Source organism: Hypomesus nipponensis, chromosome 2 (genome assembly GCF_054491055.1).
Source record: "Hypomesus nipponensis isolate SF chromosome 2, ASM5449105v1, whole genome shotgun sequence".
NCBI lineage: Eukaryota > Metazoa > Chordata > Actinopteri > Osmeriformes > Osmeridae > Hypomesus > Hypomesus nipponensis.
This window is the reverse complement of record NC_140362.1, coordinates 22,989,989-23,002,956: the sequence shown is the minus strand read 5'-3', so window position 1 is coordinate 23,002,956 and position 12,968 is coordinate 22,989,989. Positions and strand designations below refer to the sequence as shown.

Genomic DNA, 12,968 nt, shown 5'->3' with positions numbered 1-12,968 from the left:
ATAATAACAATAAAAGAAACGATTAATCAGTCACACCATCTAAACAGACAGTTTGGGATAGTGCAGACCCATAAATGATGGCAGCTTTTTGCAATCCTTCCAATGGGTACAGTCATTAAAGTGGTAACATTTGAATATAATACATGTTTAAGATTGTATAAAATAACATCTTGTTTATTTTGGTGTGTACTTAGTTTCATGTTTGTTTCCTGGGCTGCAGGAAGCTCGTTAGCCAGGCGTGGGCCCTGGCTCAGAGGGCCTCCTTCCCAGGTCCTGCTGGGCACATCTCTCCACACACCCAGCCAGCGTAAGTACACACCAACACTGTACGCCTGGAACCACAGCCTCAAGTCAAGCTTGTGTGTGTCTTTACAGTGAGAAGTATGGAGTGTGTGTGTGTGTGTTTACAGAGTGTGTGTGTTTACAGTGTCTATGTGTGTTTACAGTGAGCAGTATGGAGTGTGTGCACCTGTCTGAGTCAGTGGGTAAAGCCAGGCAGTATTCCTACCACCTCCGACCCCACAGCGCCGGGCAGGGGCCTGGAGGCCGAGGGAAGCACTGAGGCCATGGAGGCTGGAGGCCATGGAGGGCCACAGCCCCACACATCACTGAGACATGTTGGAGTCCCTCATCCTCTCACCACGGCGGCTTCACTCCAGGTGTTGGCCAGATCGCACCACTCCCTGCGGCTGTTCTAAATACAGCCATGACATCACAGACGTGACCTCACAGGGCAGGGTGATGTCTGTGGAAGTCGTGTGTGTGCAAGATAACCTTTTGGTTTCATTGTAGAGAAAGGAGCTCACACACATGCACTCTCATCCAAGATAACCTTTCCTCCTGTGTGGAGACAGTCTATCAACAACAGGTCATACCGTAAGCCCACCTGCAGCCAGATGTACATGTACACACACACACACACACAAAGATACTCAGATGTACTTTAGACATACCGCTATCAGATATAACCTGTTTCCATGGGAACATGGAATATTTAATCTCTGCAGTGTCGTTCTCCAGTATCTCTTCTGCTCATGTGTCAGTTATAGACACGCTCATGTGTCTGACACGCGCAAACGTCTTCCCAGTCTGGACCTACCATACTTCAGTGTTGAACAGTCAAAATTGTTTTATAACAATTATTGGAATAAAAAAATAAAATTACAAACGTAACTCACATTTTATTAAACTTTTATGTGAAAATGTGTTACAACCATCTTAGAGTGGGAGGCTGGAACACTGTACAGCCATCTCAGAGTGGGAGGTCCAGAGAGAGGCTACATAGGGGTGTGGCCTGTGCCTGTCTGAGGGGTGTGGCCTGTGCCTGTGAGGAGCACAGGCCAGAGATCGATTTCTGGGAATTCACAAAAAATCAAACATAGAAATGTAATGTACAGAGCCCACGTGCATCTTTAGCCCATATGGCCAAGAAGCCTGTCTGCTCTATTCAATGTGGTCCTGTGTTGGAACTCTGGAGAGGCCGGCAAGGGGATGAAGGCTCCAGGTGTGAAGGGTGTGGTCAGTAGATTTCTCGAAGACCCAGGTTGCCATGGTGACTGGCCATGGTGACACTGTAGCAGTACATCAGGTCTGTCAACCACTGCTGCCTCGCCTCGCCACGGCAATACCTCTACAACACACACGCAGTCAGAACACACAGTCAGAACACACACAGTCAGAACACGCAGTCAGATGTGACAAACAGTGTAACCTCACTGTTACTGTAACAGACTCACTGTGTCTGTTAGAGACACTGGAGAGAGCGAGAGAGAGAAACAGAGAGAGAGGAACAGAGAGATCGAGATAGGAGAGTGACAGAGAGAGAGGCTGTTCACCGTCAGTTCCTGCAGGATGTGTTGCAGCGCCGCAGCATTGGCCAGCAGGTGGCTGCGCATGGCCGCATGCTGCAGCAGGAGGGTCAGGATGTGGCCCAGCTGAGGGAGCTCGTCCTCACACAGGTCAGCCACGCGCAGAGACTGCAGCAGCATGCGCAGCAGCCTGGGAACACTGCTCAGAGCACACACACACGCATCCCACACCGCCTCCCTGGGGAGAGGGAGGCAGACACTGGAGTTAAACACACACACACACACACAAACTAGAAGCACGCACTCAGTCCTGAACTACATCAAAGCGGATTGATCTCCATTATCTAAATATTGTTGATATTCTGTTTGTCTAGGAGCATGAGACTGAGCGAAACACACACAGACCTCTTGTGGTTGGTATGTGAGTGTGGGTCGTGCTGCAGGGAGGAGAGCAGGGCCAGTAGGCTGAGGCAGCAGAGCGACAGGAAGCGCAGCAGGGCCTCGCTGGGCAGGACAGAGGGCTCCAGCAGGCGTGCCATGGCTCTCAGCAGCCCTGCAGCCATGCTGTCTGGAACCACCTGAAGCTTGGTCTGCAGCAGGGTAGTGGGAGAAGGACAGGGTTGGGAAGCTGTATGAAACACTCCGGGTCCACGTGTTCAGGTGGGAGGACCTAATTCTCACCAGGTAGTTGCAAATGCCGTTCTGCAGCACATCAAAACACTGGGACCTCGACCCTGATGTCTCCAGGCAGTGGCACACTTCCTGTGGACAAAGACAGACAGATACATCACTTCCTGTTCCTTCAATTACACATTTAATAATAGTTTCTTTCTGAGCCCCTGGGGCCAGACAGCAGAATTAGACCTTTTTTCTTTTTTTACAATGTTTCATGAGCCTACAAATAATAAGGAAGTGAGTGAGCACGTGTGTGTAAGTGGGGTGAAATCTAATAGCAGTAACGACATTACAGGGAACATGAGAGGCACGCACACATCACTCTCTCTGCCCCAACCAGCCGTTCATCAGGCTAACCACATTACCTTCACAGTCTGGGACAATGTTAAAGGCATAGTTCACAGTCTGGGACAATGTATAAGGCATAGTTCACACATGTTCCATGACTTTCTGGATTTTAAATAATAATGGTATATAGATTAATGAAATCAAATCACTGGTTTTAAAAGAGACAATAATTAGGCTCATACAAAAATTGGGCCATTGGGCCAGGTCTAGGGGGGGGGAGATGCCTCTAGAGGGGGGGGGGAGCTGCCTCTAGGGGGGGGAGCTGCCTCTGGGGGGGGGGAGCTGCCTCTAGAGGGGGGAGCTGCCTCTAGGGGGGGGGAGCTGCCTCTAGGGGGGGAGCTGCCTCTGGGGGGGGGAGCTGCCTCTGGGGGGGAGCTGCCTCTAGGGGGGGGAGCTGCCTCTGGGGGGGGGGAGCTGCCTCTGGGGGGGGAGCTGCCTCTAGGGGGGGGGAGCTGCCTCTGGGGGGGGAGCTGCCTCTGGGGGGAGCTGCCTCTAGAGGGGGGGGGAGCTGCCTCTAGGGGGGAGCTGCCTCTGGGGGGGGCGAGCTGCCTCTAGGGGGGGGGAGCTGCCTCTAGGGGGGGGGAGCTGCCTCTAGGGGGGGGAGCTGCCTCTAGGGGGGAGCTGCCTCTGGGGGGGGGGAGCTGCCTCTAGGGGGGAGCTGCCTCTGGGGGGGGGCGAGCTGCCTCTAGGGGGGGGGAGCTGCCTCTAGGGGGGGGAGCTGCCTCTGGGGGGGGGCGAGCTGCCTCTAGGGGGGAGCTGCCTCTAGGGGGGGGGAGCTGCCTCTAGGGGGGGGGGAGCTGCCTCTAGGGGGGGGGGAGCTGCCTCTGGGGGGGGGAGCTGCCTCTAGGGGGGGGGAGCTGCCTCTAGGGGGGGGGAGCTGCCTCTAGGGGGGGGAGCTGCCTCTAGGGGGGGGGAGCTGCCTCTAGGGGGGGGGAGCTGCCTCTAGGGGGGGGAGCTGCCTCTAGGGGGGGGGAGCTGCCTCTGGGGGGGGGAGCTGCCTCTAGGGGGGGGGAGCTGCCTCTAGGGGGGGGGAGCTGCCTCTAGGGGGGGGAGCTGCCTCTGGGGGGGGAGCTGCCTCTAGGGGGGGGGGCGAGCTGCCTCTAGGGGGGGCGCGAGAGGAAAAATGTAATGGTGGTCTAATAGTGTAATCATTAATATTAATTATTATATGGCAACGACAGCACCAGCGTTCTGATTGGCTAATGGGTAGTCATGCCAGCCGCGTATTGCCCTCCTCGACGGTCTGATACTGATCCGTATTGCCCTCTGACGCCATCCTCCCAATGAGCCATATTGATAGACATACACAGCCATGAGGAAATTTAGAAGCAGCAAAAAAGTGTTATTGAAAATGATGATGAAGACTAGAAACTACAGTTTGAATCACTTTTGTTGTTACTTGTCCACTTCCCTTGACAGCGGTCAGTTATTCATAGCAACGCTCTGTTTAAAAAATAATTGACCGCAGAACGTTGGGAAGCCCCATTCAAGTGAATGGGGGCATTCTTCAGCAATAGGAACAGCCGAGTAATAATGTAAATTATAATACTGGTAGATGAAATCAAGCATTCTGATTGGTTGAGAGTGAGTCACGGGGTGTGCTTTATTTAAGCAAACCCATGAACACATACTTTATTGACGATACAGTACTACCTCTCGTACCTTATTGCTAAATCAAAACCATTTTAACAGAGCTGTGTTGTCTGTTTTCTATTGATCATTGTAACTTGTAAAAAGTTTTGGAACTGCTGGTCTAGTGGTAAAACAAACAACTCAGGGTTAAAAGCATTGGATCTAGGCCCCAACGAGACTCGAACTCGTGACCCCTGGTTTACAAGACCAGTGCTCTAACCACTGAGCTATGGAGCCGCACGTGAACAAACACCCGTCAACATTTTTTAAAAGAGGCACACCTTTCACACAGTCAGGCATGTCAAATCAGACTGGACTGACAGGTTAGAACATAATGACTAAAGAGACATACTGCCTTTAAGTACTGGATGAATACTGCAGTATTAAAGAAGGTTCTGCTCTGACCAGGTGAAACTGAGAGCAGCCTCATCCAATCATCCACTCTGAGACAAAGGTATAGAACCCTTGTATGTTCTTCCCTAGAAAGGTGTCTTTCGAAGAGGGGAAACATCTGTAGATTTCAGGGGGTACGCAGATTGGTATATACTACTAAAGGTCGTCAGCTTCTTACCTCAGTCTCCAATCTTTATTCATGTTGGTTGGAAGGTAAAAATCAACCCGTTGGAGAGAGTAAAATGCAATAGTAAGGCCCCAACGAGATTTGAACTCGTGACCCCTGGTTTACAAGACCAGTGCTCTAACCACTGAGCTATGGAGCCTCAGATGTCAGAGCTTTTATCAATTGCACTACTTAAAGTCACACCCAGATGGTAAACCTAACTAAACAGACCGGTTGCGCAGTACGTCTCAGCACACAAAGGTATTGTGTCCAAAACGTACTTGAAGGTTGTTACACCTCACATCCTGTACCTCAAACAACTTGCTCTCCAGGAAAATGTCACTTCATGCTTCTTTATGGTCTTTATGAAAACACACCAGTCCATCCACCATCACACACACACACCAGGTAGAAGAGTTCAAGCTAGACAGAGGGCAATCACACTAACTTTCACAACTGAGAAACGATACTCAACTTTTCCTCATTAATTTCAAATCAAAATTCTCATTAGCATCTATCAAATGTAGCTGTGTGTGTGTTCTCTCCATCACTGTGACAGCCCCAAGACCTGTGCACCTGTTGGCATTCTCGCTGCCCTGAAAAAACAATCCCATCTCATTAGTAGAATCAGAGCTGACGAGGTCCGTCCCTCAATACCGTCCCCCAGCCGCCCCCCCCCCCCCCGCCCCTCTCCTCTAGTCTGGGATTGACTCAGACAGAGAGATGAGAGAGGCACGATCTGAGACCTTAATTGAGGAGCAGAATTAGTGATTATTCCCCCCCCCCCAACACACACACACTTCTAGCCCTGGGCCACGGCTGCGTTAAAGGTAATTTTCGAACAGAAATGTCACACTCCCGTTATGCCAGGGGCTCTCATTAGCATTTCTCCGTTTCCGCCTTCCCCGATAAGCACATATCTCCAACCTGCGCAACGCGATAAAGAGTCCCCACTTAGCCTGAGAGGCAGGATAAAGCTTCCCTCTCTGAGAGGGAGAGAGACCAGGGGGAGAGAGAGACCAGAGCTAAGCCTGGAATACCAACACCTTCATCTGCAGGTAGATAACCCCCCATGACTCCATGCTCTCATATGATACTACCCCCTCCACACATAATCCCTTCCTCCACATTACACCTCTCCCAGGCCCAGCTGGGCCATCAACACAAGGCCTGATCCCCTCTCCCAGGCCCAGCTGGGCGACAACACAAGGCCTGGTCCTACAAGGGTTTAGGTGTGTGTGTGCGCGTGCAGGGGGGGTTCAGTCACTTACCTCTACAACGTCCCAGTGGTGTGTGAACTGCTCCAGGGGTGTGTGATACAGGCTGAGGGGGGACAAGGGGGAGGGCGGGAGGACACTTCCATCACCCGCTTCCTGTAGAGTAGCTAGCTCATCAGATGAGAAGCCTGAGAGAGACATACATACATATAGTTGGAAACAGGAAGGACTGTGTTCATGAGCAGGGTAACAGCACACAGGAAGTCTGGGGCTGATGTACACAGGAACGTGCCCCTGACCTGTGAGAGTGGAGAACAGGAAGCTGATGTAGTCGACATCTCGCAGGGCCACGTTCTGGCTCCCTACAGACCAGCCGCTCAGAGAAGACCTGGAACACACACACAAACCCCCCCCCTTTATTATTCTACCTGTAGTTATTGTACTTTGACCATTCAAATGGTCATAAGGACATATTGTCATCATCAGGAAACATGCTGCAGGGGCTGGTGTGTGTGTGTGTGTGTGTGTGTGTGTGTTCCATGAGTCATACAGACACGTGCAGACAGAAAGATATTGCCAACTTTCTGTTACGACTCAACTACATTCCACATCTTAAAGAGCTCTTTGTGCTCTTCATCCACACACACACACACACACACACACACACACACACACACACACACACACACACACACACACACACACACACACACACACACACACACACACACACACACACACACACACACACACACACACACACACACACACACACACACACACACACTGCCCATCTTGCCAGGTTAGTGAAGCCCTGCCCCAGTAACGTCAGGGTAACAAGCTCAACCACAGGGTAACAGCAGTGATGCAGGCGATGACATCACAGCCATGCACCAGGGTCCAGAGCATGGCCCAGAAGACAGTTATCTACAAACAGCGGGCATGACTTCTATGCAAACAGCAGACTAGGCCTGATAAGCCTCATAAGGAGCATCAGTGCCGACCAGAGGATGTGAAGATCACAGCTCTTCAATTCATCATGTGTGTGTGTACGTGCATGTGTGTGTGCGCATGCATGCGTGTATTAACATACACGTTTGTGACTCAGTGACAGCTACAAATCTAGTGGCATGATCCTAGCTGTGACTTTAGGGACTAAATAGTTTTATTCCATTTAGAGCAAAACCAACTGCCGACTGACACACACACACACACTGTTGTTCTGACCTGAAGTGGATGATGCGGATGAGCGACGCGGCCAGCCCTGCTGAGATGCGCCCGGCAGTGCAGCAGCGACTCAGATTGGCCAGTAGAGACTGTGACATCACAGGGAGGAAATAGAGCAGCTGCACCAATCGCTGCTGAGACTCAGCCGGCAACAACACCACACTGCCCTCCTGAGGATCTACACACACACACACACACACACACACAGGAAAGGTTATGACGATTCCAAGAGCCCCTGACTGACAGGAACCCCCAAAAATTTAAAAACGAAAATAAATGATAAATGTTTTTTTGTTTTGTTTTTTCATGGGGCCCAAAATTCCTGGCGGCGCTAACCCTAACCCTAACCCCTGCACACACTATCAGCATAGAGTAAAGACAGCCCCTTAACCGTAGCATGCATAGCACCACACTGCCCTCCTGGGGGATCAAAGAGGAACTACAACTGTTGTAAGGGGTGGGAAAACAGAAAGCGTTTGTGAGTGGTGAGTCACGCCCTAGACAGATAGAGACAGTCACAGATAGACAGACACAGACAGAGACAGACACAGATAGAGACAGTCACAGATAGACAGTCACAGATAGACAGTCACAGATAGACAGTCACAGATATAGACAGTCACAGATAGACAGTCACAGATAGAGACAGTCACAGATAGACAGACACAGATAGAGACAGACACAGATAGAGACAGACAGAGACAGTCAGACAGAGACAGTCACAGACAGACATATCCACTTTAGTGACAGGACAGTTAATCCTGAGCCTGACTGTGTGCATGTTATGGAGCGTGTGCATGTTCTGGTGAGTGTGTGTGTGTTACGGTGAGTGTGTGTGTGTGTTACGGTGGTCTCTGACGCATGCTGCTTATGTCACAGACATCGCAGACAAAAGGAGTCTTGTGAGGGTCAATTGCTCTGTGGCAGCCCCCCCCCCCAGTCTCTATGCCACACACAACCAAACCCAGCTGTCTGACTTGTCCTGTTCTGGACCAAGAGCTGTACTGCCCCCTTGAGGATGATCCTGATCAGCGACATCATGTTGTGAAACACCAAATTCGCACATGAATATATATTTCAATGTTAACAAAAATTCAGATCCAAAAAGTGAAGGCTCGGAAATTCAGGTAGCTCAAATTCGAACCTAAAAAATTCAAGCCCAAAAAATTTGAGTCTATCAAATTTGAGCCGAATTTTTTTTATCTTAAATTCAGATTGCAACATCCGGGACACCAAGGATAGATAGAGCAATGAAGCAATAGAGAAGAGATAACGCATGATGTTTACCAGTGAATACAACCATGCTTTGGTGAGTCCCATGGGATCAAATCTTGCATGGAGGCTCGATTGCTCTACCTATCCTTGATATCCCGGATGTTGTCATCTGAATTTTTCGAGATGGATCTTAAATTTAAAAAATCGAGCCAATTTTTTTTTTCTCAATTTTTTAGGCTTGAATTTGAGCAACCTGAATTTCGTCGTCGTCGTCGAGAATTCAATGCCTTTTAAAATTCAAAAAATTGAATAGAATAATTTTTCCATAAGTGTGACAACAACTGACTCACTCCACTGCTGTGGAAGGTCACAAACAAGTATTAATACACTGGTAGTAATTGTGTGATTTACTTATTATTTCCGTTTCAACTGACGTGTGTGCCTGTACCGTAGAGCTGGAGGGCGTTAGCCTGCAGGCTGTTCAGTAGGTCCTTGTTGCCCCGCGAGGCTGCAGCCTGGATGGACAGCAGCAGCCAGGAGGACAGGGCGGGGTTACGGTGGCCCAGCTGGGACAGCTGCACAGGCAGAGCAGCCAACCACCGAGACAGCACGCGACTCCTACACACACACAGGCTGGGCTACAGAACTCACTCAGATGGAAAGCAAACATCAGTACATGTGTTGTGTTCAAGGCTCCTACCTTGCGATGTGTGTGTGTCTGTGCTCCTGCAGGTACAGCCTGCTGTAGAAGGACAGCAGCAGGGAGCGTGTCTGCAGGTTCAGGTTTCTCTGCTTGTACTGAACACACACAGCCTGCAACAAGTCCTCACTTACAGCTACACACACACACACACACACACACAGTTAAAAACTGAAATAATGACTGTATGGAGGCTTCCCATGTTTGTAGGGTCCTCCCCACAGTGGGTCAGCCTAACCCTAACCCTAACCCTAACCCTAACTCCCCATGCTGCCTCACCCCAGCTCCTCTGTGTGAGCACCATCTTCCACACCGTGTCCAGCAGAGTGTGCAGGTGTCTGTTGCTCAGCTTGACGCTGCTGGACAGAGTCTCTCTCACAAACGTCTTCAGGGGCATCAGCCAATCAGCGTCGGGCTCCTGTCCTGGCCCCTCCCTCTGGCTGAGGGACACCATGACCTGACACAGGGCCACGTTAAGGGCCAGGGGCTCAACTGTCTGTCCAGGGGCCGCTGCCATCTGCTTGGTCCTGACCAAGCAACAAACATGTTACTAACACGACTCCTTTCCTCACAAGTGTAACTGCTGGTTCAGGGGGTGAAGCCATTGTGCAGCACCACCACAGGATGGGTCTGGCCTGCCTCACCTCTTGGCGTCGGCCTTCCTCCGGGGTTTAGGTGTGTCCAGGGCTCCGTAGGGGAAGTTCTTCATGAAGTGCTGCTTAAAATCAGCCAGGTACTCACTACGGAACCAAGCATCCTATGACACAAAAACACAATTATTGTCACTCACAAACCACACATCCGATTTGTGTGTGTCTGTGTGTGTGTCTCACCAGGGTGTCCTGGTGCTCCTTTTGCGGTGCCAGCCTCCTGACCAGCTGCAGGATGGAGAGGACTTGGAACATGAGAGCCATGGAGTCTGGGGTGAGAAGGTGAGCACTGTCAGTCTGGGCCCGCTCGCTGGCGCTGGCTTCAACCCACACCTCCAGCAGCAGGGGTACCAGCGTGGCAGCAAAGCCCAGCACAGCCTCAGCTGAGTCCAAGCCCTCACCTGCTCCAGACCCTGGTTCAACCTCGGGCCTGTATAGGGAACAAAAGAAGAGAAAAGGAGAAAAGGTGTTCTGGCAGTCCTCCCTCAGAGGGCACCTTCCTGGATCTCTGCAGAGAGGTGGTGCTGTGTTCACCTGAGTCTGAAGGTGGAGTGTGGACTGGGTTTGGCTCCTGAGTGTTCAAACAGCTGAACCCCGACCCTGCTGTAGGTGAGCTCCTCCCAGGTGAGTTCTAGGGCTGTGCTCACCCCTCTCTCTCCGCTGGACAGAAACACTCCATCACCTGGGACTCGAACCCCCCCCTCCTCTGCTGGCCTCTCCTCCACCACCGCCTGGAGGAACCTCCCAAGCCTGGCACACACATGCACACACACACGCACACACGCACGCACACACACACACAACCACCAAATCAGTCAGACACTTTTCTCATTCCTGCTGCAGGTGGAGGTCTGGGAGGGTCCGCCTGTCCTCACCTGAGGAGAACAGTCAGTCTCCACTGCTGGCCAGTCACAGCCCTGCTAGGGTTGACTGACAGCGCCCAACTCCTCCCCATGGTCTCCTGGGTCCTGGCCCCTCCCACCACACTGGCCCCTCCCACCACGCGTCTGTGTGAGATGAGCTCCAGGAAGTTGGTGAGCAGCAAGGCGGGGCGCGTGGCCAGCAGGCCGGGGTAGTGGTCCAGCAGTACATCCAGCACCGCCAGGGCGTCCTTCTGGATGCCTGCCTCAATGTGCGTCATGGCGCAGGACAGGTGGGCGCTGAGGAGGGGGAAGAAGGGGGCCGCACGGTCGGCAGGAACACACTGAGCCACAAACCTGCTCAGACAAGACAGACGTTTACTTATTCAGGGTTATCCAGGATTCCTATCTGATTGTCTCAGAGGAAGAGAAAATACTTGTGACCTGAGCAGGCGCGTGGCGGCCGCCCGTACGTTGGCGTCCTTGTCTGTGAACACGGCTGCCACCTCGGACAGCAGGCGGGACAGGTGCTGCTCCAGCACGGAGGGGTGGAGGGTCAGAAGCTCCTTCAGGCCCTCCAGGGCTATCAGCTTCACACTGCTGCTGTAGTGGTGCAGCTGGGACAGCAGATCCTGGAGGATGGGAAGGGAGGATGGGAGGGAAGGAAGAGAGGGAGGATGGGAGGGAAGGAAGAGAGGGAGGATGGGAGGGAAGGGAGGGAGGATGGGAGGGAAGAGAAGGAGGATGGGAGGGAAGAGAGGGAGGATGGGAGGGAAGGAAGGATGGGAGGGAAGGGAGGATGGGAGGGAAGGGAGGATGGGAGGGAAGAGAGGGAGGATGGGAGGGAAGGGAGGGAGGATGGGAGGGAAGGAAGGAGGATGGGAGGGAAGAGAGGGAGGATGGGAGGGAAGGGAGGGAGGATGGGAGGGAAGGAAGGATGGGAGGGAAGGGAGGATGGGAGGGAAGAGAGGGAGGATGGGAGGGAAGGGAGGATGGGAGGGAAGGGAGGGAGGATGGGAGGGAAGGAAGGATGGGAGGGAAGGGAGGATGGGAGGGAAGGGAGGATGGGAGGGAAGGAAGAGAGGATGGGAAAGGAGGGAGGGCGGATGGGAAGGGAGGGAGGGAGGGCGGATGGGAAGGGAGGGAGGGAGGGCGGATGGGAAGGGAAGTTACGCTCAGATTCACAGCTTCAGTACTGTGTGCAAGTGTGCAGGTGTGCTGTTTGTACCTTGATGCTGAGTTGTCTGCGTGTAGTAGGTCCACTTGTATCTTTCTTGAGCTGCTCCGTCAGGTGGATTCCCTTTGTGCGGAAGTTCACGCTGGTGGCGTTATCTGCTTTGGGTTTGAGCTTTCCCACTTTGAGTTTGACCTTCTGGAAGTCATCCTGCCTCTTCTTCTTGCTTTTAGTCATCGCTGAAGGCTTACTCTGTCAGAGGAGCCAGGCAGAAGATTAACGAAGAGAATTGAGCCTACATGTGCTGACTTAACACTGATAAACTTTGTATGCAGGTGTGCAAACGTACACCTGGAAGAATCCAACCAAGTGTACCTCACGAACCAAGAATAAAGGGCAGCACCGAGAAAAAGTCACGTTTACGTTTTAACGTTTATTATCACATCGCATTGTTTCTGCAGGCCACATTACCCGTTGTCAGCAGTATCACTTTTTGGAACACGGAATTTAACCACAAAACAATAACCAACATTGCAACTGGTCCATAAAGATACAAACAAAACTCACGTGAATTTAAACAAGCGTGTGCGGCGCGTGCAGCATTACAACACAAAAACCAAGCTCGTGTTGATTTGGAGCCTCAGGTCCTTATCCTCGGTACAATTGTTTTGACTCATTCTGTAGTAGGAATCGCTTTAACCGGCAAAACGGTTTCATTAGAATCTAATGATTAGATGGCAGACTTTAAAGGACACAGACACGTTTCTTACCTTTCCAATCACAGGTTATGTGTCTTTTGTTCAATACACCTCCAAGGGGTGGACCTGGCTGACCACTTGTGAAACAAACGCAATCCAGGTACACCGCCAGACGGCCCTGTAAGAAAAAATGATAACAATGACG

The 12,968-nt window shown here is 51.8% G+C and overlaps 2 protein-coding genes and 2 non-coding genes across 12 annotated transcripts in view; 1 reads left to right on the top strand and 3 right to left on the bottom strand.

Annotated features, from left to right (window-relative positions):
* Positions 1-1,168, top strand: part of invs (inversin) — a 19,353-nt gene extending 18,185 nt beyond the window's left edge. For 4 of the 5 annotated variants that reach the window (XM_084669105.1, XM_084669102.1, XM_084669103.1 and 1 more), the window contains exons 18-19: positions 221-307; positions 447-1,168. In XM_084669105.1, coding sequence (XP_084525231.1) covers positions 221-307; positions 447-562 — 203 coding nt within the window. In that variant the 3' untranslated portion in view covers positions 563-1,168. Of the gene's footprint in view, positions 1-220; positions 308-446 lie in introns of those variants that run through there. The other variant, XR_014728432.1, reaches the window with a different exon arrangement.
* Positions 1,162-12,968, bottom strand: tex10 (testis expressed 10). Of its 5 annotated transcripts, none has more exons than XM_084669109.1 (17): positions 12,836-12,968; positions 12,120-12,317; positions 11,336-11,523; positions 10,907-11,248; positions 10,566-10,781; positions 10,215-10,461; positions 10,026-10,138; positions 9,661-9,908; positions 9,382-9,517; positions 9,130-9,299; positions 7,467-7,644; positions 6,539-6,627; positions 6,294-6,427; positions 2,490-2,570; positions 2,214-2,398; positions 1,836-2,046; positions 1,162-1,630 (listed from the first exon to the last, which is right to left on the bottom strand). In XM_084669109.1, exons 2-17 carry the CDS (start codon positions 12,300-12,302, stop codon positions 1,520-1,522), a joined length of 2,832 nt encoding a protein of 943 aa, XP_084525235.1. In that variant the 5' UTR covers positions 12,303-12,317; positions 12,836-12,968; the 3' UTR covers positions 1,162-1,519. The 5 variants fall into 5 exon arrangements, with proteins under 5 accessions (XP_084525235.1, XP_084525232.1, XP_084525237.1 ...); XM_084669106.1 differs by lacking the exon at positions 12,836-12,968 and adding an exon at positions 12,633-12,739; XM_084669111.1 differs by lacking the exon at positions 12,836-12,968 and adding an exon at positions 12,537-12,556.
* Positions 4,628-4,700, bottom strand: trnat-ugu (transfer RNA threonine (anticodon UGU)). The gene has a single exon. It is a non-coding gene; the product is annotated as a tRNA-Thr (tRNA).
* On the bottom strand, positions 5,110-5,182 carry trnat-ugu (transfer RNA threonine (anticodon UGU)). Its single transcript has one exon. It is a non-coding gene; the product is annotated as a tRNA-Thr (tRNA).

Excerpts from the sequence above, each read along its gene's own strand:
- tex10 (XM_084669109.1), bottom strand. The coding sequence starts at position 12,302 with ATGACTAAAAGCAAGAAGAAGAGGCAGGATGACTTCCAGAAGGTCAAA. Across the intron at positions 7,645-9,129 it reads TAACGCCCTCCAGCTCTACG|ATCCTCAGGAGGGCAGTGTG; the intron begins GTACAGGCACAC and ends GTGTGTGTGTAG. Across the intron at positions 1,631-1,835 it reads ACATCCTGCAGGAACTGACG|AGGTATTGCCGTGGCGAGGC; the intron begins GTGAACAGCCTC and ends TGTGTGTTGTAG.